The sequence below is a fragment of the Mytilinidion resinicola genome (assembly GCF_010093595.1).
Source record: "Mytilinidion resinicola strain CBS 304.34 unplaced genomic scaffold BDZ99scaffold_30, whole genome shotgun sequence".
NCBI classification, from domain to species: domain Eukaryota; kingdom Fungi; phylum Ascomycota; class Dothideomycetes; order Mytilinidiales; family Mytilinidiaceae; genus Mytilinidion; species Mytilinidion resinicola.
Window position 1 is genome coordinate 229,771 of NW_022985466.1, and position 22,905 is coordinate 252,675.

At 50.7% G+C, this 22,905-nt stretch overlaps 11 protein-coding genes across 11 annotated transcripts; 6 read left to right on the top strand and 5 right to left on the bottom strand.

The window, feature by feature from the left end:
- Positions 1 to 2,758: 2,758 nt before the first annotated feature.
- BDZ99DRAFT_401037 (ankyrin) lies at positions 2,759 to 3,238 on the top strand (the record flags this gene model as incomplete). The annotated part of the gene is made up of 1 exon (XM_033716205.1): positions 2,759 to 3,238. A coding segment is annotated over one exon (480 nt), but the record flags the coding sequence as incomplete, so codon positions are not given.
- A 2,315-nt stretch (positions 3,239 to 5,553) lies between these two features.
- Positions 5,554 to 6,064, bottom strand: BDZ99DRAFT_527185 (uncharacterized protein; the record flags this gene model as incomplete). Its single annotated transcript, XM_033726219.1, has 3 exons — positions 5,554 to 5,576; positions 5,628 to 5,901; positions 5,954 to 6,064. The coding sequence occupies 3 exons, from the start codon at positions 6,062 to 6,064 to the stop codon at positions 5,554 to 5,556; spliced, it is 408 nt and encodes a 135-aa protein (XP_033569713.1).
- BDZ99DRAFT_199442 (uncharacterized protein) lies at positions 6,005 to 6,694 on the top strand. The gene is made up of 3 exons (XM_033713228.1): positions 6,005 to 6,332; positions 6,398 to 6,482; positions 6,588 to 6,694. Exons 1-3 carry the CDS (start codon positions 6,093 to 6,095, stop codon positions 6,596 to 6,598), a joined length of 336 nt encoding a protein of 111 aa, XP_033569714.1. The 5' UTR covers positions 6,005 to 6,092; the 3' UTR covers positions 6,599 to 6,694.
- Positions 6,695 to 6,855: 161 nt separating this feature from the next.
- BDZ99DRAFT_482611 (uncharacterized protein) lies at positions 6,856 to 7,860 on the bottom strand (the record flags this gene model as incomplete). The annotated part of the gene is made up of 1 exon (XM_033722501.1): positions 6,856 to 7,860. The coding sequence occupies one exon, from the start codon at positions 7,858 to 7,860 to the stop codon at positions 6,856 to 6,858; it is 1,005 nt and encodes a 334-aa protein (XP_033569715.1).
- A 345-nt stretch (positions 7,861 to 8,205) lies between these two features.
- Positions 8,206 to 9,981, top strand: BDZ99DRAFT_527187 (uncharacterized protein; the record flags this gene model as incomplete). The annotated part of the gene is made up of 3 exons (XM_033726220.1): positions 8,206 to 8,261; positions 8,316 to 9,121; positions 9,761 to 9,981. The coding sequence occupies 3 exons, from the start codon at positions 8,206 to 8,208 to the stop codon at positions 9,979 to 9,981; spliced, it is 1,083 nt and encodes a 360-aa protein (XP_033569716.1).
- Positions 9,982 to 10,014: 33 nt separating this feature from the next.
- Positions 10,015 to 10,723, top strand: BDZ99DRAFT_576629 (uncharacterized protein; the record flags this gene model as incomplete). The annotated part of the gene is made up of 1 exon (XM_033728598.1): positions 10,015 to 10,723. The coding sequence occupies one exon, from the start codon at positions 10,015 to 10,017 to the stop codon at positions 10,669 to 10,671; it is 657 nt and encodes a 218-aa protein (XP_033569717.1). The 3' UTR covers positions 10,672 to 10,723.
- A 774-nt stretch (positions 10,724 to 11,497) lies between these two features.
- BDZ99DRAFT_454446 (Clavaminate synthase-like protein) lies at positions 11,498 to 12,754 on the bottom strand. The gene is made up of 3 exons (XM_033718387.1): positions 12,536 to 12,754; positions 12,326 to 12,487; positions 11,498 to 12,268 (listed from the first exon to the last, which is right to left on the bottom strand). Exons 1-3 carry the CDS (start codon positions 12,701 to 12,703, stop codon positions 11,579 to 11,581), a joined length of 1,020 nt encoding a protein of 339 aa, XP_033569718.1. The 5' UTR covers positions 12,704 to 12,754; the 3' UTR covers positions 11,498 to 11,578.
- Positions 12,755 to 13,171: 417 nt separating this feature from the next.
- BDZ99DRAFT_512384 (aldolase) lies at positions 13,172 to 15,239 on the top strand (the record flags this gene model as incomplete). Its single annotated transcript, XM_033724628.1, has 3 exons — positions 13,172 to 13,179; positions 13,262 to 14,933; positions 14,995 to 15,239. The coding sequence occupies 3 exons, from the start codon at positions 13,172 to 13,174 to the stop codon at positions 15,097 to 15,099; spliced, it is 1,785 nt and encodes a 594-aa protein (XP_033569719.1). The 3' UTR covers positions 15,100 to 15,239.
- A 424-nt stretch (positions 15,240 to 15,663) lies between these two features.
- BDZ99DRAFT_550654 (uncharacterized protein) lies at positions 15,664 to 18,080 on the top strand (the record flags this gene model as incomplete). Its single annotated transcript, XM_033726989.1, has 3 exons — positions 15,664 to 15,792; positions 15,849 to 16,326; positions 16,385 to 18,080. 3 exons carry the CDS (start codon positions 15,664 to 15,666, stop codon positions 18,052 to 18,054), a joined length of 2,277 nt encoding a protein of 758 aa, XP_033569720.1. The 3' UTR covers positions 18,055 to 18,080.
- Positions 18,081 to 18,108: 28 nt separating this feature from the next.
- On the bottom strand, positions 18,109 to 20,400 carry BDZ99DRAFT_503718 (uncharacterized protein; the record flags this gene model as incomplete). The annotated part of the gene is made up of 5 exons (XM_033723982.1): positions 18,109 to 18,280; positions 18,352 to 18,584; positions 18,641 to 20,160; positions 20,325 to 20,341; positions 20,382 to 20,400. The coding sequence occupies 5 exons, from the start codon at positions 20,398 to 20,400 to the stop codon at positions 18,276 to 18,278; spliced, it is 1,794 nt and encodes a 597-aa protein (XP_033569721.1). The 3' UTR covers positions 18,109 to 18,275.
- Positions 20,401 to 21,186: 786 nt separating this feature from the next.
- Positions 21,187 to 22,724, bottom strand: BDZ99DRAFT_428171 (branched-chain amino acid aminotransferase). Its single transcript, XM_033717183.1, has 2 exons — positions 22,526 to 22,724; positions 21,187 to 22,470 (listed from the first exon to the last, which is right to left on the bottom strand). Exons 1-2 carry the CDS (start codon positions 22,677 to 22,679, stop codon positions 21,440 to 21,442), a joined length of 1,185 nt encoding a protein of 394 aa, XP_033569722.1. The 5' UTR covers positions 22,680 to 22,724; the 3' UTR covers positions 21,187 to 21,439.
- Positions 22,725 to 22,905: the final 181 nt, after the last annotated feature.

The window sequence follows — 22,905 nt, forward strand, 5'->3', positions numbered from 1 at the left end:
TGCCTAGTTTTGGCCCCCAAAATCAAGTAATACCTACCATATAATAGGATTACGCTGCCATACTGCTCCAAACATTCTCTTAGCTATTAAAATGAGCTAGATAGTGTATGCAATCTTAAAGCTATACTTTATATCTCGTGGTTGTTGAGATTGCTGGGGTGCTAAAAGGTCTAAATTGCACCAATAATTGGGTGGCCCACTGGCTTGCATGGCCCACTGGCTTGCCGACTACGTTATTCATCACTCACTCAATGACCCGAAGAACTTCCAGCCCACCGCGTCGCATCCATCCGGGACTTTAACAGTTCGTGGGGCATCCTAAAAGGCTACCGTCTCATGAATATCGACGTCTTGTCCGGATCCCCGATACTGTGTCGAAAAGCTGTTCACAGCGGCGTTCAGTCTGGTGTTGAAGTTTCAAGCGTGAGGAGAACGACATAGTTGATGCATCACTGCTGTAAGTTGGGAGCTAGGAATCAGTCTAGGTAGAGAAGCATGTTTATGTAGCTTGAATACAAACGCATTTGAGTTGGTAAACAAGGCTCACACAACATCACGGGATGGAGGGAAAAGCAAGGTCGGGTATGGTTTCTCCGCTTGCCGGGCAGCCTCAGGCATCAATATATCAACTCCGCATTGATCCTTAGCTTCTACATACCACTCAACGCCTAGCCTGGGGTCTTTGCACGTTCCTGAATTGGTTTAGTCTCGTTCGACTACGACATTCTATTCGAAAGCAAAGCAGATCGAAAGCAGAGCAGAGCGACAACCTCAGATATCAGGCTCCAGCTGCATAGCCTGCGGCCCAGCTCACAGCCCCCGCCACTGCATATTGAAATTATACTATTTGATACAAATAAAGCCCACTCTTGCAATTATCGATCTTCTCTACGTACTCTCGCTCTACTTTCGTCACTCACCGTCCAAAGGTAGACATATGCGGCCCACAGTTGTAGAGTACCGTCAAGCCACGTGATTCGTTCCCCGATCTGATTTTGAGGCCTTCTCGACAATTCATTCATTATTCATAGAATATGGCGGATCCGCTGTCGATTGCTGCCAGTGCCTATGGTCTCGTTCAGGCCGTTTCCGCTACCACCAAGGAGCTTCAAAAATTGCGAGAGACGAAAACTGCGCCTTCTGAATTTCTGGCCTTGCTGAACGAGGTGAGATTCAAGCCCCAGAGTCCCAGACTACGAGAATTTCGCTAAAATTTCAGTCAAGGCAACCGATCTCTGATTTGTCCTTGATCATGTCGTGCAAGCCTGTCAAAATGATCGAATTTTGCACAGACTTGACGCACACAGTTCAGATGTCATCGACATTTCCATTGGACGAGCCTCTCGTCTTGTAGAAGAACTCAAGCTCTTGACTAGTCGGTTGGCGGTAAACGGGAGACAACCAAGTCTCTTGATATGGTATTCTCAAAAGAAATCGATTCAAGCTAGTCGAGATTCCCTCCGCGCTGTGCGAGAAGATCTTGCGACGGTAATCGCAACGATCAATATATCACAAATGTAAGGTGTAATTCAATCCTATCTCTAGCACATCTAACTTGTGCTTCAGGCGTGCAATTGAGTTGCAGCTCCAGCACATTTCACTTCCAACTCACAGTCCTGTCGGTCATGTGAACGCTACGGCTTCTCCACCGAGTTTTGTAACTGATTCTCTCCTCACATCTCCCGCTGGCAACATCGATTCCATCCATGAGGATCTTCGTGGAGTTCTACAAAGTATGAAGATATCCGCAACTGCAACAAAACCATGGTCTCCGAGTGACGACGACACCGAGACAATGGTTTCATCTACCGGTTACCAAAAGTCCTTTAGACCCAAAATCTTGCCACGGGAAGAAGATCTATATGGATTTACGCCTGGATGCAATTGCACAAGCCATTCTATGCACACATATCGCTCTTATCCGAAATTTCGATCATCATTTGGAGTAGCCATCATCAAAATGGCTAGTGGCTCGAGGCATTGTAAGAGCACGCGATGTTACCGGTCCTCATCGATGTGGCTGCGTATCTTATATCTCTTCCCTCCTTGGTTCTTACGCGGGGAAATAGCCATTGAGCTCAGGTGGCATATTCGTCGGCCTTCCATCAAGTCTACGCTTAGAATCATGGAGCCAATGGAAAATCGCGCTCGTCTGTTGAGCCTGATCGCTGTGGGCGCAACGCTCGAAGTGAAAAAAGATTTTATTGAAGGCAGATCAACGCCGTATGATTGTGATACTGACGGTAATACGCCACTCCATGTAAGTCGTCTGCCCCTTTGGTTCCTAATTCTTCCTCTGTCCCTCATTTCTCTGATTTCGACAAGCGCTTCTCATGCAATACCCTGTAAAGATCATATATTGATGATTTTTAGTATGCGGTTCTTTTTAACCAAAGAGAGCTCTGTTTTCTCTTCGACAACTACGCAACGAAGTGGAGCTGGTCGAACTATTCTGGCTAGTATGAAGAGCGACCCAATGTGAATACATGCATTTTGCTAATCAACCTGCAGTACCGCTGTTGAAGAAGCCTACATACACGCTGGCATGAGCCGTACTGGCACTCTAGACTTAGCAGATTTGTCACTCTTAGGCCTTCACATCGGAAGTCCCTATGATCATAACGCTCTACAACTGAACGCCCTACATATGTCCGTCCTCTCACTATCGACCATAACAGTCCAGGAACAACTAGAGATCAGTACTACGGAGCTTGATGCCCCAGACGCATATGGTCGAACGGCTTTGATGATGGCAGCAATGAGGTCAGACGAGAGAACTGCACATGACTTGCTCGAATTTGGTGCCGATTGTGCTGCAATCGACTGCAGAGGCAGGACTCCTTTGCACTACGCCGCCGGAGCTAGGTCACAAGTCTGCGTAGCTCTATTATTAGACGCTGGTGCATCAGGCTCGGCAATTGACGACCTCGGCGCGAGCCCTCTATACTACGCCGCCAGACTTCCGTCCGATCAAGAAGGTCTCCTCAGGTGCCTATTTTCTCACGGCGCAGACTTCAATTGCAGGTTTCGCTACGGAGGTTGGACTCCAGCTCATGCCGCATGTGCCACCGAGAATCATACCAACCTGAAGACATTGATAGACTTGGGAGCCGATTTCAGGTTGTCAGACAATTGGGGAAACACGCCACTCCAGATAGCCGTGTTCAAGGAGAATGTCGAGGCTGTTCTGTGCCTTGTCTCTCACGGTGCCAGCACTGATTCAGCAGACCAGCTGGGCGGCCAGTCTTACCCAATAAGCAATATGACGATACTAGAACACCTTCAAAGAGCCCGCTCCGTAAATGCATATGAATCAGACGACGATTCCGATGACGACGTTTCCTCTTTTTATTCACTAGTCGAATCAGCCGATGACGATTCCTCTTTTCATTCATTACTTGCATCCTCGTCTTCCTTAGACGCCCCGGTAGACACGGATCGTGCCAAAACTATCGACGTCCCGCTTATCAACTCATTTTGGTCCCGGACGCTCTGGTGTTTCATAAGCTTATACTGCCTAGGACGCTCTAACGTCGTTTCACTGCTACTACTGCTATGTTGCGTCACCCTTCCCTATTTCCTTTATGCATCCGTCGGCTGGTACAACCGATATCGAAAGTCGAAGAGCATGGATCGGGTCACTCATGTGGATCTGTCGTGGTTCACGGCCCGATCAGGTATTATCGCTCCGGTTTCTATACAATCAGCTAAAGAATTCCTTTTGGGGTGGCCGAAGTTACCAACTGGCAAGCTGCGAATGATATGGTCTTGTGTAAGATACGACTTCTTTTTATTCACATACCTCCCTACAATCTTCCAGTTTCTGATGTTAGAGTAGCGGTGCGGCCACATGGGTCATGATGACTTCCTCGAGACAACTCCCGGAGCCACGGCTAGACTTGCGGATCAGATGATTGCCTCTGGAATAATCTCTAAAGCGGAAATTACTCGGACCCCTTCAAAAATGACTGGTTTTATGTCGCATCTCATTTCGCGGATTCGGACTACTTTCAAACGGATTTTCAACGTTACTGCTCGAAAATTGCATTCGCCTGGCATACCTATGGCTGTTATTGCCAGCCCTGGCCAGCAGACTAACCCAACGACAGCGCCTGGTAGCCCAAGGTTCCTGATCATGTGCATGAAAGATAGTCGGCATACGACAAGCTACGACCCCATAGATATATCTGCAGTCAAATCAGACGAGGAGCTCTTTATGCTCCTGCATAAAGTCTACTCGAAGAAGCGAAACTCGGTTTCCAAACTCTTCTCCTTCAAAGTGCTCACGAGAATTGACTTCATCAAGGTATGCTTATAGTAACTCATCTCAAATCTTTATGTACTATTAACAAGGAGCTTCCTCGGGACTTCAAAGGTTGCAGAATACATAGGCTTCCCCTAAGGCTAACAACTCACAGTTCACCTTACGAAAGAACGCCGTGGCCGATTGCATACAAACAAACGAAGTCCCTCCGGAAAACGCTAAACACTACGACTACGCACCGCGACCGCCTGACGATATACCAATCCCACCTCTCGGTTCCGAGTACCTTCTTCACAGGTTGCATGAGCCTCACGATGGGCAAGAAGACGTGACGTGCCTTGAGCAGCTTCCAAAACGACTCGAGAAAAGGCTGGAACGAGGGAAAGAGCCGGATAACGTCACAGCTTGGGGTGTCCATTTCGTGGAGGGTCGCTTCATGGCGAAGCTGTATGTTTTTATGACGATCGCACTTGCCTGCGGTAGCCTTGGGTTTGGAGTAGGGTATTGGTACTATACCCGAGATTTGTCTAGTGCATTTCAGGCCGCGGGATATATTTGTGGCATCCAGGCGCTTTTGCTTAATCTGTGGCAGGCTTGGGCGCTGAGGGATTGAGGATTCGCAGAACTGGAAGGTCCTCATCATGAAACGCTTTAAATTCACAAAGTTACGACCATCTTACTACGGAAGCTCTCGTTCAAGAAAGCGGCATTCCAACGCCCATCTCATATCATTGGGACCACTGTTATACCGCATTACACCCCTGGGCGAAGTTAAATGAGAAAAAATAGCGTACAACAGCGGCCTATCACGGATATAACGTCGTCCATGGCCGGGAAAGCTTACATCTCTGGCGGGAGTCCGGTCCCTTCGCCTCGAGGCCGGAGGGTGTACTAACATTAGCGCAGCCGAAACTCAAAAGCGACTTCATCGGAAAGATCCTCTTAATTTACCCCCCTTTGATATGAAAAGAGCTACACAAGAGCTACGAACCTTAGCTGGAAAGAATAGCTGGAATCACCACATCACCATGATATCATAGGCGGCAAGATGCATAGTCAGAGCATGGCTGTATTAACGAGGAGAGGTTGATGAATCTAGAGCCCTAGGTTCCATCAATATCGGCAGTCTAAACCATCTCTAAGCAAGAACTCGAAAAAAAAACTGTTGGAGGCATTGCCAGCTTTTCTAGAACGCAGACACCGATATACAGCAGACCGCTTGCGTAATCGTCAATCGAACCGGTACCTGAGCAAAACTTCGCCAGACTACCGACGTGCTGTCAAGATAACTAGCACGTGTCATCCGTATGATCTTCCAACACGTTAGCTTTGACCCTTATTGGATTGGAAAATTCGAACTTACCCGCCTGAGCGTCGTCGTCATCTCCCTTGATGTGCTTGCCAGGGAAGATCTCCTTCAGGCGATCGCGGATCGACTCCCAACGAGCCGGTCCGCCGTTCGGAGAGCTGTTGAGCGTACCGGCAATCTTGTGGCAAGAGTCGCCTGCGTTGTACTTCTTCACCAGCTCGTCGTCCATGGCCTTCGTCCATTTGTTGTTCCAGGTGCCGTTGTACGAGTACTTGGTCACCTTGGCGGCGTGGTAGGCAGGCATGTTGAGTTGTTGAGTTGAGGGAGACTGTGGAATGGGTGAGTATAATTCGGTAGGGGGTGGTGATTCCTTGGCTTACTTTGATTGTGGAGGTTGGGTGTTGGGTTGAGTGGGGAATAATGTTGGTTGTGGTGGGTGTGGGTGTGGTAGTTGTGGTTGTGGAGTTGATGGAGGAGTTGTAGGGATCCATCAGTGAAAAGCGGGAGTTACTGCACCGGATGCCACTCCTCTCGCTGCTGGCGTGCCCGCCAGTGAATGTCACTTTGGTGCTTCCCAGGCGCCAGCGAGTTCCCAACACACAACGAATCCCCGCCAAGTTCACCAACAGTAGCCAAATCAACGAAGCCCCTAAACTCACCACCATCAGGGTAGCGAGATCACGTGCCAGGCCCCTTTCTGGAGACCCTCGATATACTGTATGTGCTGGAATTTTTTATATTCCTTTTAAGCGAATCCTGGTACGTCCTCGAAGCCGTCCTTGTTAAGCCTTCTTTCTGATTCATGTGGGGCTGTAATTTGAAAGCATGATGCAGTGTCCGAGAGCATCTCAAGGATCTTCTTGGTGTGTCAAATTGGGATCTTAAACTATATGATCAAGGCTTTAGTGGGTATGACATCCTAGGTGAACAGGGTTTGATATGTCTTGAGTGGTCTCACTTTCCTATTGGGGCTCGCAGAGTAGCTGAGAAGATGAGCTAATATACAGGTCCTAGATGAACTTTAACGAGTGCCTGGAAAATGGGTACATACTACAATAAACGCTCTATCTCGCAATCAGTCAATTATCGGGACATAAAGCAGATTTCACGGCTAAAGGTCCGAAATGTTAGTTCTTCCGGTATTTTGTCTCATCTTATTGTTGTATTGCCTCCCACCACGTTTGCTTCGATCAACTATTTATACACCACGCTCTTGCTTTTGACCCAACTACAAGATCATCCGCTCTAAGCCCCAAATGCCTAACAACTCGGACGGAAACGTTCATTCGCGACAAGGGATCCGTAAAACATTAGGCTCTAGCCCCAAGCGCTCGGAAATCTCGTCGTGATTAGATGCCATGATGGGTCGCTCAAAAAGGCCTAAGGCGGTGGCCATAACAGTCACCGGCCCAATCCTCAACAAGTGGCCCACCATGCTTTCCGCAAGCTCGATCTTCTGTTCCAACGTGCCAAGCATCCTAACCTTAATATCGAAATATTCTCCTAGTACGGTGCGCAACGTTTGTATGGTAACACAAGCCCTGACCTTCTCCGTTGTATAGTCTGGAATGTCGAGATCGTAAACCAGCTCCACCTCGAGTAGCCGGCGCTCCAAGAAAGCATGGAGAAAGCGGCAGATGAAGAGCAACATGGGCTTCTGTATGGCCATGTAATCCCCCTTGTTGTGCATCCATTTTACCCAGAAGGTTTTCATCCAGGGGTCAATCGCCGTCAACAGGTCTTCGATGCCCCTCGTTTCATCATCTTCCCATTCGTATTTTGCGGCCTCGAGGCAAGTGAACCAGATTGCTTTACCGAGGAAACTGAAGGCATCGCGAGCCTTCGCAAAGTCTCGGCTGGTAGAGGTAGGTTGAACAACAAGGCAGAAGGAATCTTCATGCAGGGCAGTCATTCGAGTCTTCAACAGCGCTTGTGCCTCGTCTCGGATTTGCTTGCATGTGGCCAGAATGGCGGTATTGAAAGTCCAGTCGCGCAGGAAACAATCGTCGACATCGGGGGTGAAGCCATTGAGGGGAGAAGGGATGTCGCTCATATTAGGGAGACGTTCGTAGACCATGAGGCGGATATCTTTCGAAAGGTCCATGAATCGGAAACGCCACTTTATGGGCCCTTTCGTGCGCCTGGAGTAGCCGCTGCAGCTTGTGAGTGATTGGAAACTACCCAGAATTGTGGAGGGGCACTCACTGGGAAGTTTCTGTCTGTTGTACCATTTCGTCTTCATGTCCCATTGGCTTCCAGATGGAGAGCCCTTGCCTCGTCTCACCATTTTTTTGCATCTGCCCATCTTCTAAGATCGTGGTGCTGGAGTGTAGCGAAGTGTTGCTTTGAGGGTGGTAGAGAGGGAGTGGCTGATTGATGCGCGGGTTATGGCTTGCAGTGAACTTTGTTGTTATACTAGAATGTCGGAGTGGATCCACGGGAGTGACAGGAGAGGGGAGGGAGTGTCCAGGCGTGCGGGCAGAACATTGTTTATGGAGCACCACTTCACCAACAGACCTCCACCGTACCTCATAAGGCTCCACGTCACTGCCAACCCAATACTTACCCTACACAAAACCCGCACTGAGCTCTTAAGATCCCAGAACACCTACACAACCTCATCAACACCACCATGGTCACTCTCGCACGCCACCCTGGCCTAGACGGCGAGGGCGAGAACGTCAACAAGTACGTGTATCGCTTTTCCAGCAGAAGCTTCATTCAACTAACAATTCTTCCCAGTCATTCATCGTCTGCCGGACCATCATCTGCCAGACCCTCCCAGCGCTGGGTCAGAGAAGGACCATTTCGATTCCTCGACCTCCCCAAAGAACTCCGCCTGAAAGTCTACGAGTACATTCCCGAAGTCTCGAAGCAACCCCTCCCTTTCAACCTCAAGCAAGAGCGCGACGATGAGATATACTGGCGAAAATGGACAGTCAATCCCGCGATTCTCTCTACAAGCAAGATGATCAACGACGAAGCTTCAGCCATTCTCCGACCAACTGTGAACAAATTTCGGGCCGAGGACATGATCCTCGAAGTCTATGTTAATTCCGCCCCAGAACACGAACTCCACGTCCTCAGCAATCCCAATGAACCTCTTGTCTTGGTCAACATTGCTCCGGTCGTTTACAATGCCCTCTATTCTGCCTCCCCCTATTGGCCTTCCGGGGGCTATTTCCTTGCATGGGGCCAGAGACACACTACGTATTTTGGAGGCTATCAATTTACCCAATTGCTTAACAATGAAGCAGACAGGTTAGAGGCAGAGCGGCTTCTAAATCGCATGGTGAGGCGCAAAAAGTTAGAGACACACCTCCTCTACGACTCCAACGTCTGCTCCGTCTCGAGCATAAGTCTCGCGATCCTCCAGGTCGTTTCATTGGCTACCCTTCCACCCTTCACGACAAATATAAGACTCAGCATCAAAGTGGCTGAGAGAGGGATAGGAGAGCTGCTGTCTCCGGCACAATTTGCCGAGAAGCACAGGAACAGGATCCCTCTGGAGTACTTCAACATGCTCACTAGGGTGTCAACGCCACCCCGTGTCATCTGCCATTATTTTTAGCCAGGCATCAAGGCCCAGAGGAGCGACGTGGTGGATTCACAATGTAAATTAGACTAGATTTCACAGGCTTTTGGTTATGAATTTGACATTATGAGACCTCTCCTACATATACGCGCTCGAAGCGATAAACCTGACTGCGAGGGTAGCACACAGACCGGGCTAGTCGTTATAGCTCGTCTGTCTGACCCAATCTTGCCCTTCTCGTCGCCGAAGACCTACCAGAGCCAGACGACAGTGATTAAGACTGGGCTGAATTGAAGCGCAGGGGACTTTGGATCACGACTGACAACATGTTGAGGCTGTATGGAAGACCCTCCAATGTGTGAAGGCTGGTCATAGCAGAAATGCATATGTCTTCATTTGTGCGGCCGCTAACTTTAAGTCACCGGGCAGCCGACAATTCATTAAGAACGTCCACCCAGCTTCTTCTTCAGCACAAACCTCACCCCACCTTCCGGACTCCTCTACCACCCCTTCACCACCTCACGGTGGCCCTCGAACTGCCCTCTTTCTCCCCCAACAGCTTGGTAGCACATCTTAATTCAGAATCTCCCACCCATGAGCTTCAATCACGCCACTGAAACCAGCGCTGAAATGCCTTCCTCACAGCGCGTAGGCCAGATCGTCGAGCTTATCGAAAACATCTTCCAGCATCTCCCGTTCACCGACGTCATCTCAGCCAAGCGCGTATGCAAGCACTGGCGCGACATCATCGACGACAGCTTCCCCATCCAACAACAACTGTTCTTCGCTCCACTCACCAAAGCCCCAACACTGCGAGTCCCCGGCTTCCTGCTTCCCAAATCGGCCGCTTACCTCAATGATGCTGTCTACTGAGTGCCGCCCGTCATCGGCCGTCAGTGGCACCCAATGCTCCTCCGCATGCTAATGCAGCGTCGACATTCGTTCATCACGTACCGGGGAAGTAAGGCGTGGTACTCGACGGAAATCTTTGGCACAATAAAGAAGCGAAGCTGTCAAAGCTGGCACGACTACTTCGACGAAGACCATTGGGTCACGAAGCTCCTGGAGACCCCAACCGGCGAATGGCAACGTGCGCTGTGCTGTCAGCCGCCAATCTTCATCTTGCGGAGCGGATACGACGAGCGCGAGACTCACGAACCGAGGCAGATTGAGATCGAGACGGAGGCTGGGTGTGGAGGCATCACTATGCTGCAGATCCAGGAGTACGTTCGCGATCTAGTGAAGAAGATCAAGACAGCGGCGGAGGCCTATGAGCGCTCTAGGCAGACTGAGGTGATTGTTCCCGCTGGGTTGGAGGGACTAGAGCGATGGGAGTTTATCCGCCAGTCGCGATGGCCGCCGGAAGTGCGACGGGATCCTATCGAACTTCAACGGAAGCTCTCGTGGTGTGAAAATGCGTTTGGTACTGAAGGTGATTACGCCGGTGAGCGATGGATCATGGAAGAGGCAGATGATGGCACCGTGGGGGGTTCGTGTAAGCTGCTACTTCGGGAGGATGAAGAGGTCCAGGATCATGGTGATGCTGATACGACGAGGACCTAGTCTGTCAATCCTGACGGGGAATACCTCGAAGGATTGCGATATCAGGCAAGACTACAATATCACACTGCTCGAATTGAAATCGTTCTAAGCTCACAATCACTCTAAAGAGGAGTTCAGCTAGAAGGTAACCAATCAATCAAATGGCAGCCCGAATTCCACTGTGCCAATCTTTGCATCATACCGTCGAGGTACCACCCATGATGCCGTACAAGTGTATGTAGATATTTACGAAGGCACCCAATTCACCGTCGTCAGTTGGGCATACAGCTCTACTACTAATGTGGCTTTGCTTTTGCCTGAAATGATAGTGCTGTAAGGAGCACCCCATCTAGCAGGTCGTCGGCCGGTTAAAAGGTTGTCTGATTTCCACCCCGTTGACTTTCACATGGTGAGCGATGGATCTCAAGTTTGAGTACACCGATATACTAGTACTCAGGATCTAACTACGCTTGCCTGATATCACTCTAGAGTGTACCTTGATAGTAGGTAGGGAAGCAATCAAAGCGTGATCTGATATGCACCGTATTAACCCTGACATAATGAGGGCTACATCATTGGTCTAGGGTCGTGGATATACCAGTGCTAAAGATCTAATCTGCTCGCTTGATACCACTGCCGAGGATTCCCTAGCTAGTATCTAGCTAATTAGCCTGAGTTTCATGGTACTAACGACTGTAAGACTTTGCGTACTAGATGTCAAATTTAGGCATGCGGATATCCAGCCATTTGAGATTCACTCCTGTAAGCAGGTAGCCGAGCGGTTAAAATGTAGTCTAATTTCCAATGCATGAACAGAAAGATGGATACTCAGATATTTGATCTATTCAAGCTCCACTCATACTCGCTGCATCCCACTGTGAGAAGTCACTCAACTAGCAATCAGCTAGCTAGTCTAAAGCTTTCAAATCTACGCCTCCACCGAAACCCCCTCCGCAACCGGCTCCGGATAATGCACCGCATTCCGCATCGCCTGATACTCCAGCGCCGTCAAATCCTCATACAACGGCTGCCTCTCCGGACCCACGAACTCCTTCAACGGCCCAACATTAATATGCCTATCCGCTTTGCAGAAATACACAAGGCTCCACCTCTCCGGCACGACATCCCCAACCATATCCACAGGTTTCGTCACGCGGTGCAAACCCGCTCTCACAGCGCCGTTGGTCCATCGCTGGAAGGTCTCGGAGATGATGACGACGACCTCGTCGTCGCCGTTGTACGGCATCGGGATGAAGGTGCCTGGGTTCTCGCGGTCTTCGTACTCCAGGCCGCCGGTTCGGTCGGGGAAGACGAGGGAGATGATGCCGAAGTCGTTGTGGGGCCAGATACGGCTGACTTGGCCGCTCTCGAGGGTTTGGCGGTCGATTGGAGGGAAGTGGTTGATGCGGATCGTGCTGGCTTCGTTCGTGCATTTGGATGAAAAGAGCTTCGGGTCGAGATTCATCTGGGCGGCGAGAACTTCCAGGAGATTGACGCAGAGCTGGCCGCAATCGTAGTAGAATTGGTCCATTGTGGCTTGGTAGCCTGGGAGAGCGGACTCGGCGGGCCATTGGTTGGGGAATTGCTTGTCCTTGGGGTCTCCGCAGTCGAAGCTTTCCTGGGGAAATGGTCAGTCATGATTTAGTTCTTGGAGGAGGCGGCCTGAAGCTGTTACCTTGTTGTCACTAAAGCGGGGAGACTCGACGTCCCCGGTGTTGCTCTCCAACCACCAGGTCTTCTCCTCGCCAGGGGGGCTCCAGCCACGCTGTTGTCCCTTCTTCGGATCATTGATCGTAGGCCTCTTCACGTCGAAGGGTAGTTTGAAGAATTGCTTGATCTAGTACGAGTTTAGCAATCAAAATCCACCTCTCTGAGAGATTCTTACTTTGCTAAACGTATCTTCAACCACAGGTAGTGGAACGCTGTGATTGACAAGTTTTACGAATCCATACTCGGTCATACTTTCGAGGAACTTCTGTCCAAACGCTGCCCTTTCTTCGGCCGTTCCCTTGGCCATGAAAGTGGCGTCGAGAATTGGAATTGATGGTGACATCTTGCAGCGAAAATTTTAACAACCGTCAAGTACCGAGAGTTTGAAGTGCGCTTAAAGCTCTGGGTTGTATTGTTTGCTTCTGAAGGATCTTCCTGATATACAGAAACTAGCCTCGGAGACACATTAGCATATTAAACGAGTATTTCTAGTCTAAGCCGATATAGGATAAAGATGCCGGGACGACGCAACGGTCACCGTGGTCCGAGCAGGTTCCCCAACAAGCTGACAAGCGGTCCGCTCGGCTAGAGTAAGCGTCCAATGGATCTACCGATCGTACCGATCCGAAGATGCGGACCGGAATCGGAAACGCGGCTGCATGGATAGCCTGCAGGGGAAACTCTTGGAGACATCCCTAATTTGACGTCTCGTAGTAACCATCCTGATTTTAGTTCCTATCTTCCAAGATAGTCCTTGAGAATCGTACGAAGTCTACTGAACTCCCCAAAACAAAGTCGAATCAAAATCACGATGCCAATGTAAGTAAACGTTTTTTTTTTCTAGAGGACATAATTGACTGTAGTTTCATAACATCGGCATCTAACTCATACTTGGAACTAGGCTCCGCGACCCCTCCCAGAAATACGCCCCCTTCGCGGCCCCCTCTCTTCCAGATCGAACGTGGCCCTCCAAGACCATCACGAAATCGCCACGATGGCTCGCTACCGATCTTCGAGATGGGAATCAGAGTCTAGCTCACCCGATGACCGTAGCAGAAAAGCAAATCTACTTCGACCTCCTCATCCGCATGGGCTTTAAAGAAATCGACGTCGCCTTCCCCAGCGCCTCCGAAACCGAGTTCAACTTCACGCGCCAGCTCGTCGAGACGCCAAATGCGGTCCCAGAAGACGTCTGGCTGCAAGTCCTCTCGCCCTGCCGCCGCGAGCTGATCAAGCGCACCGTGGAGAGCGTGACCGGGGCGAAGAAGGCAATTATCAGCCTCTACATTGCGTCCAGCGACGCCTTCCAATCCACCATCTTCGGGCTGTCGCGTCAAGACGTCTTCGACATGGCCGTCGACTGCGTCCGCTACACGAAATCAATCACCAAAGACGACCCAGCGCAGCACGGCACGAGCTGGAATCTGATGTTCAGCCCGGAAGCGTTCTCAGATACCGACTCGTCCTACGCCATCGCGCTCTGCGACGCGGTCCGCGAAGCGTGGGATCCCACGCCCGAAATCCCGCTTATCCTGAATCTCCCAGCCACGGTCGAGATGAGCACGCCAAACACCTTCGCCGACCAAGTCGAGCTCTTCTGCCGCGCCTTCCCCCACGACTCCGTCACCGTCTCGCTGCACCCCCACAATGACCGCGGCTGCGCCGTCGCCGCGGCCGAGCTGGGCCAGCTCGCGGGCGCGACGCGCGTCGAGGGGTGTCTCTTCGGGAACGGCGAGCGGACCGGAAACGTGGATCTGGTGACGCTCGCGCTGAATCTGTACACCCAAGGAGTCGACCCCGAGCTTGATTTCTCGGATCTTCCAGGGATTCGAAAGACGGTGGAGAAGCTCACGCAGATTCCAGTGCACATGCGCGCGCCGTACGCTGGAGACTCGGTGTTTTTGGCGTATAGCGGCAGCCATCAGGATGCGATCAACAAGGGGTTCAAAATGTGGGAGAATCCCCCGACGGAGGGGAAGAAGAATATTTGGACGGTGCCGTATCTGCCGCTTGATCCGAAGGATATCGGCGCCACGTATGAGTCGGTTATTAGGGTTAATTCGCAGAGTGGGAAGGGGGGAGTAGCGTGGACGTTGCAGAGGAGTGTTGATTTGGATCTGCCGAAAGCGCTACAGCAGGACTTCTCGAAGATTGTTAAGAGCGCCTCGGATAAGGTTGGTCGAGTCTTGTCGCCGGTTGATATCCAGGATCTTTTCTTGGACACGTATCATGTCCGACAGAGGGATGCGAGGATCCTGAAGCATGGATATCACGCCCGAGGGAGGAGTAGTCAGGTTGAAATTTCTGCGACAATCCTCATCAACGGACTCGCCAGGGATATTCGGGGGAGTGCAGACGGTATCGCCGCGGCCGTTTCCAGTGCACTAGCAATTGGAACTGGCCTCCAGCTTCCCTTCGAGGTCTTTGAGCGGAAATGGGTAGAGAACGGCAAGACACAGGAAATGGCCGTCGCAAATTGCCACTTGAAGGGTGGGCACTACGTGTCTTGGGGCGCCAGCATGTGCTCTACTTTCGAAGAAGCTGAGTTACTAGCTTGTCTTTCCTCTGCTTTGGTAAGTTATTTCGTGTTTCATAAAGTTGATAGGAGACAAAGGACTAATAAAAGCATAACAGGGCCTGCAAAAATACGTTCCGAGCTTGAGGCTTCTCCCCATCGCTCCGGAAGCCCAGATAATGCAAGAAGTACGAGATAGGAGAGAGCTGGTTCGAGTTCGTTAAGAGCATTCGTAAAGAAGTATCGAAGAAGGATGACTTAATCGTTTGAAGGAGGTTGTAGAACGTCATGTGATTGCAGGTAATCCTGAAATCTTCTACTCGAACGTTTCTTCAATAGAGAATAGAGCCGTATGCTTCGTGTTTCAAACTAAGCTCCCAAAGTCTTGTGACCTGTGAGCATGACGCCAGTCACGCTTCGTACTACAGTCAGATCCTGTGATGCCCAAACGTGATTTCTTGGTTGCGAACTCGGCTCCATCGACGACTGTTACACAGCGTGGCGATTGTATCTGATCTCCGCAACCCGAGTACCAAAGGGGACAATGGTACCATCCCTAGATCCGGAAATCATGCCTCTATCTTACTCATCCGATACCCCGGTTCCCGGCCGGACCGATCTTTGCGTCCATTGTTACACCTGCTTACCAGCCGCTCCGACCGGCGACTCGTGCGACTAACTTCTTGCCGACAGGCAACGGGTTTGTACGACACCGTTCAATTCCCACATTGAGAAGAAAAAACAGTGAAATCCGAACCCGTTCGAATCGACAACTCCGCTTCGACGCCATGGCGACCCCAAAGAAGCCGCGAACTCTCTACGAGAAAATCTTCGCCGACCACATCGTCGCCGAGCGAGACGACGGCACTGTCTTGCTCTACATTGACCGGCACTTAATCCACGAAGTCACCTCCCCGGTACGAGACCCCCCGTATCTCATTTTAAAATCTACCAGCCTGATCTTTTCGTATAGCAAGCTTTCAGCGGTTTGGCATCTCGATCGCTCCCTGTGCGCCAACCCGCCCTCCAGCTCGCCACATCCGATCATAACGTTCCCACGACGCCACGGCCCTATCCCGTCACGCCCGCCACCTATCTGCGCGTCCCAGCTTCGCGCCTCCAAGTTCAGACTCTCGAGCGCAACGTCCGGGCGCACAATATCCCCTATCTAGGGCTGAACTCGCGACGGCAGGGGATCGTGCACGTGATAGGCCCGGAGCTGGGGTTCACGCTGCCCGGCACGACCATCGTATGCGGGGACAGCCATACGAGCACCCATGGTGCGTTTGGGGCACTAGCGTGGGGCGTAGGTACGAGCGAGGTAGAGCATGTGCTCGCAACGCAGACGGTCGTGGTGACGAGGTGGGGGAACATGAGAGTCGAAGTCAATGGTGCTTTAGCCGAAGGTGTAAGCTCTAAGGACCTGATGATGCATATCATTGGGACGATAGGTAGGCGAACTTCTGAGTCGGCGATTTGCGATGTGGGAGATGCTGATGAAGGATGTAGGCACGGCGGGTGGTACGGGGATGGTGATTGAGTTCGCGGGTCCAGTAATCAGGAAATTGAGCATGGAGAGCCGAATGGCGCTGTGCAACATGTCCATCGAAGCGGGAGCTCGAGCTGGGCTGATCGCGCCGGATGAAACGACTTTCGAGTACGTGAAGGGTCGACCGCTGGCACCGACTGGTGGACAGTGGGAGGAGGTGTTGAAGTACTGGGAGCAGCTCTACTCGGATCCCGGAGCCCATTTCGACAAGACCGTGCACATTGATGCCACGGCGGTGATGCCTACAGTCACGTGGGGTACATCTCCGGAACAAGTCGTCTCCATCACGGGCTCGGTTCCAGCGCCAGAAGACTTCGAAGACCCGGTGAAGCAGGAGAGTTGTCGGCAGGCGCTGGGGTATATGGGTCTAGAAGCGGGGGCAAGAATGACGGACATCGCAGTCGACAAAGTCTTTATAGGGTCATGCACCAACGCTCGACTCGAAGACTTCCGCATCGCCGCACGGATACTTCGAGGAAAGCGGATATCGCCGAACCTCAAGCTCGCCCTTGCAGTTCCGGGGTCCGGTGCAGTGAAGAGGGCTGCAGAGCGCGAAGGAATTGATGCTATTTTTAAGCAAGCTGGATTTCAGTGGAGAGAAGCGGGGTGCAGTCTATGCGTGGGCTTGAATGAGGACGCGTTACTGCCGTTCGAAAGATGTGCGAGTACGAGCAATCGGAACTTCGAGAGCCGTCAAGGGACAGCGGGGAGGACACATTTGGTCTCTCCTGCAGTTGCAGCTGCTACTGCGATTCATGGCACGTTGGCTGATGTGCGTCTTGAAACTGGATTGAAACCGCAAGAGGCCCCCGAAGTGATTTACTCATCCGAAAGCGAGGAATACATCGAAAGCGGGAGTGAGGGAGGCAATCCTGAGGTTGAAAATACTGATCAACCTAGTGCAGCTCCGGTGGCACGATCGGCAAAGATATCAGCGTACTCCACTACCGTTTGCGGTAGCGTAGCGATAGTCGAGCGCTCAAACATCGACACAGACGCCATCTTCCCGAAGCAGTTTTGTACCACGATCGAACGGAAAGGACTGGGTGATTGCTTGTTCCACAATCTCCGCTACCACCCCGACGGGAACCCTAAAGCCGACTTCATCCTCAACCAAAAAAAGCATCGTAACGCTAGTTTCCTGCTCGCCACTGGCCCAAATTTTGGCTGTGGCAGCTCTCGGGAGCATGCCGTCTGGGCGCTTCAAGACTTCGGGTTCCGGTGCATCTTTGCACCTAGCTTTGCTGATATCTTCTACAATAATGCGTTCAAGAACGGGCTTCTGTTAGTGAAACCTGACGCCGCGTTGGTGGCCCGCATTGTCCTGTCAGCTGGATTGGGGAAAGAAATTCAAATTAATCTTGCTGATCAGGTGGTATTGGACGAAAGTGGTGTCAAGATAGGGGGCTTTGAGATAGAAGAACGCCGAAAGAAAGAATTAATCGACGGCATGGATGAGATTGCCGTCACTCTAGCGACTATTGAGGACATTGAGGAGTTTGAAAGGGATAGGAAAGCAGCTAGGCCATGGATTGATGAGTCGGTGCGTGATGGGTGGAGTTCAAAGTTAGCGAAGGAGGTCAAGGGATGGAAACACAAGGATGCGCAGATAAATTCTTTAGATTGGTAATGATAATGCAGCCCCTTTTTTGGTGAATGTGTAGTAAACAAAAATGGATATTATGGGTAGCATATGCGTGAGTGAGATTGACAGTACATCTGAATCTTCAAACCGCATCTAAGAAATTGAAATTATCGAAAGAACTTTTATCAAGCGAGGGAGTGTTGAAAATGCTATCCGACACATCTTGAGGAAAATCGAAATAGCCCGTGGAGGAAAAAGATGAGATGTCAAGCTCAAAATCCGGTTTCAAGCCAGTATCCATTGGAGTGGAAAGAAAGTCGTCGGAGCTTATCGACGACTCACTGGATTGGCCCGCCAGGTCCGTGGCTTCTCCGGCGTTGAGCTTGCGGTGAGCCATCAAGTAAAGCTCGCTGATTTCTTCGAATAGATTGGGAGCTGCACATTCGCTGGTACTTAGTCTACCAAAGTAACCGCAAGCCATGCCAAGGAAAGGCAGACAGTCCTTTCCCACCTCTTGTTTGCAAATGGCGATAAAAATTGTGGCGGCAGAAAGAAGCGGTAGAAATATGCGGTGCCTGTGGGGTCCAAATCAATTAGTCATAGTCTGCGACGGCAGGATGCATTTACTTACCAGTCTAGCTCGTGGTCGTCAACACGAAAGTAGTGCGTCCAATGAAGTACACCTTTTGCCAATTCAATGCACTGATCGCGACTCGAAGAGTACGTAGCGGTTGCATCTTGTACTACGTTGTGCTGGATGACTGCCCATCGGTGAATAGCAAAGGAGGCCTCGGCAAATTTCAGAAAGATATCTGATTGAATGCAGGTGTCCCATGACCGATTCTGGCACGCCGGGAGATCAAGGTTGCAGTCTGGACGGTATGCGACCGGTATAGACATTCTCCACGCCTCTAGCATCTTGGAGAGGCGATCGATTGCTGCCAAAGTTTCCGATCGGCTCATTCTTAAAGCTGCGTGGCTGTATATTGTCTTGACAATGACGGAACAAAGTCGAGCGTAGCGGTAGCTGACGACCTCCCAACCTGACCGGAGATCGATGGCAGGAATCATAGAGTCTCGACGCTTAGAAGGCGCAGGAAAGACGACAAGGTCGTCGTCAATCATGGAATGGCCGCCAAATCTCAACGTGAATGGCTTCTCGATAGAGTAGAGGAGCCAAAAAAGTCGTTGGATCTCTTGCTGATGATTTCCATCGATTGCTGTTAGGAAAGGGCTTTTTGGGACCCTTGAGATGAGTTCTTGAATCATATGGATTGCTTGCGACAAGACCGATCTCATTAATGAAACATTACGATGCTGTCTCAAATAGAGGATGAGTGCCGTTAGCGCCTGAAGTTTCAAGAACGACGGTTGTCCGTTCGTAAGGTATTCACGATATTTCAGTGCTCCTGAGAAATATCTGGAAGGCCAATAAATGGACTTGGCGTGTATGGTATTGCTTCTTGGAGAGTCCTTGCGAATTGCATTGCGGCATCCGATCGCGAGAACTCCATTGACCAATGCGTAGGCGCATTGATCGACGGCGTTGGGTGAGGCGACAATTGCGGCTAGGGTATCTTCAACGTATTGGCGTGTCACGAACGAAGAATAACCATAACAGCCGTTGAAGAAGACATCAATGAACTGCGCAGTATCTGGATCTGCATATGGTGGGACGGAGTCATCCTGGCTTTGAGAGTCGGCATTCTCGGAACTTCGTCGTGACTTCGTCCATATCTGCTTTGATAAGACCGAAAGGTGGTCTTTCGTCGGTGGACCTTCCGAAAACCTGTCAATGAAATGCAATGGTGCTAACGATGAGAAATCGGCACATAAATCCTCAGCCCACGTTTTGCTCCATCCGTGATCAGTGCCAACGGGAATGTCATGGTCGAGTGGATGGTGGTCGTTCTCAACTCTTGTCAGCGAGTCAAATGATTGCCAACTATCTCTTTCAGCTGCGAAGGCACTGGGTTCGAGGATATCGTCCAGGATGTCGTCGGGGATGCTAGGTACTCCTTGCGAATAGGCAGAGACGCTCGATAGATGGTTGGAATGGTTGCGTAGTAGTTCCCAGCTGGCTACGTTGCGCTCGGACAGTGTTGGTGTAGCAGACTGACTCGGTCTTCTACCGATACTCTGCTGAGAAGTCTGGTATGAACATATTAGTCCTGATTTCTGTGATAGAGATAGCGTCAGTGACAAATTGAATGCCGTATATGTGGAGGTATTCTTACCATGCATTGAGAGCATGTTGAAGACCCATCGCCTGGAATGATTAGCGAGAGTTACATAGCGTTGACACCAAAGCTTACATCTGACTTTTCGTAGCCTACAATTATTACAGGCACCTTTACGTCGCGTAATCTTACGAGCACTTTTCCAATCCATAGCAGTAAATGATGGTTAGTAGGCCGATATGGTTGCACGCCTCTATAAGGGGGCCGAACGCCTTCACAAGGGTGAATGAATAACGCAAGGAGCATACTCTGGGTGCGCGAGAGCCTTTGGGACAAGGGTTCTCCAGGATGCCAAGCTGACTTTAACGACTTGGTAGATGTAAGCAGAGAGCCGAGTGGCGTACTGAAGTAAGCATTGATGAGTAGATGCTGCACTGAATGACGATCTGATCCTGCAGTCTATAATATGGGGTTCGCTTGTGTCGCTAGACTAAGATTATAGGGTTGTGTAACCTATCGGTAGAATCCTGGTGATAGGACTGGGCCGAGAAGCTTACCTAGAAGAGAACCGTATAGGCTTGAAGAAGATGTGTGGGTCCTAGGCCATGCCAATAAAATCCCTTTGGACAATGGGTTGGCCTACTAACTGCTGACAAACGAGGAACTAATATACTAGTTTTTTTTTAGAGTACCGTACACCGACTCTTCGTAACGCCAATCGACCCATGTCTCTTTGTTGATGGGCCATGGTTACCGAACGACTGTTTACAAATTTCCTCATGTCGTGCAACGTAGCCCATGATGAGGCACCAGTCCAGGACCAACGAACGCCAGGGCCGGAGAGACATACCCCAAAAAGGTAAGAGATAATCTGACCGTCGAGATTTTCAGGATTTCAAGCTCTCGATGAGCACATTCAGATAGTGGTGACCAATAAGAGCATTTGAGTAGGTTTTGGGCCTTCTAGGGTGCGGGGAAATCTCGCAGTAAATTGAATCTCCCGACCGGCATATTTTTAGGCATTAGGAAAATTGGTCAAGGCTTCATAATTATAGGGAGCGACATATACGGGAGAATATACATCTTAGCTTATTGTATAGCGTTCTAGGTGCACTCGTTGAATGACAAGGAAATCGCCAAGCGGCCACTCGATCCAAAAAGTGCTAATTACCAAAAAGTTGATAGAGAGATCGCAATTTCCATCGGCAATTCCAAAACAGCACGATCGAGTGGGAAGGATTGGAAGCATACTACCTACCAATGCGATCGACAAGTACGCTCCATTCATGGTCTTCAACACCATACTGCCTATTCTCGATCCAGGTTTTCATCAATGTCGCCACTTTCCCCGCATTCTGCGTGGGGGCGAGACCGCAATCGAGTAGGTCATTTTTCCATTTGATAGCCTTGACAGGGCTAACCACAGCGGCGGTTCCTGTGCCGAAGACCTCGACCAAAGTCCCAGTCTGCGAGGCACGAGCCACTTCCGCCATGGAGATTCTGCGCTCGCTGATGAGCCAACCAAGTGGTTGAAGCCTCTCCCTAGCGAGGCTCAAGACGCAATCGCGAGTGACACCAGGGAGAATCATGCCATCTAATGGCGGTGTGACGATTTCGAAATTGTCGCCGCCTGGCACTCGGAGGACGATAAAGAGGTTCATGGTTCCGGCTTCGGTGATGTCGTCATCATCTCCAAAAAGCCAAAGCAGTTGATGAAACCCGCGTCCTTGAGCTGCCTTCTCCGGAGCAATACAAGGTGCATAATTCCCACCAATCTTTTGGTTGCCTGCCCCTCCTGGCCAGGCTCGAGTGGCATATGAGCTGCTTGTTGCCTCCAGCCGAATTGGCTTGAAGCCAGCGGAAAAGTAGGGTCCGACAGGGGAGGCGACCAAATATAGAAGAGCTGAAGTAGGTGCCGAGACCCCCAGTCCACGATTCGTACCAATAAGTACTGGACGGAGATAGAGCGAGTATCCTGGGCGCGCAGAGATGAACTCTGCTTCAAGCTTGACAAACTCTGCAATCAGCTTCAGTAGTTCTCCAGAGTTGAACTCGGGTAGCGCTATTCTAGCTGCCGACTTGTTGAAGCGGTCGAGATTTGCATTAGGCCGAAACAGCCTAATACGGCCGTCTGCATCCTTGTAGGCCTTCATGCCCTCGAAACACTCGAATCCATAATGGAACACGCAGGCAGTCGGATCGAGAGATATTTCCTGGTAAGGGATGATACGCGGCCGGTGCCATCCATAGTCCGAGGTCCATTGAACTTGCAGCATGTGGTCTCGAAAACAGGTTAGTGAGGCTTACAGCAACCACTATTTCGTGCTCAAGCTTACCTGTGACATGCTTTCCGAAGGCAAGGTCTTCGTCGGGAGGCGCTTCAGAAGGATGGGGATTCTTTGTGACTTGGAGCAATGAGGCATCAAGTGCTGCCGGTGTCGAAAACGTTTGGACATGTTCCAAGGAGGTGGCGAGAAGTGCTGGGGCCATACCTGCGCAAGACTAATTCCACCACATAGCCGCAGTTTCTACAGCCTTTGCCTAGGGTCTTATTCCCGTATTCGTTGAGGCCTGGATCGCGGATAGAGGGTCCGACTGCCGTTCAACGAAGAGCTTGACGGCACGGTCCGTACGGACCGCAACGGTTCGGTAGCTAGAGGTATGTACGTGCATAGCGTTGACACATAGGAACTGACTCCTCGGCATCGCCGGAGGA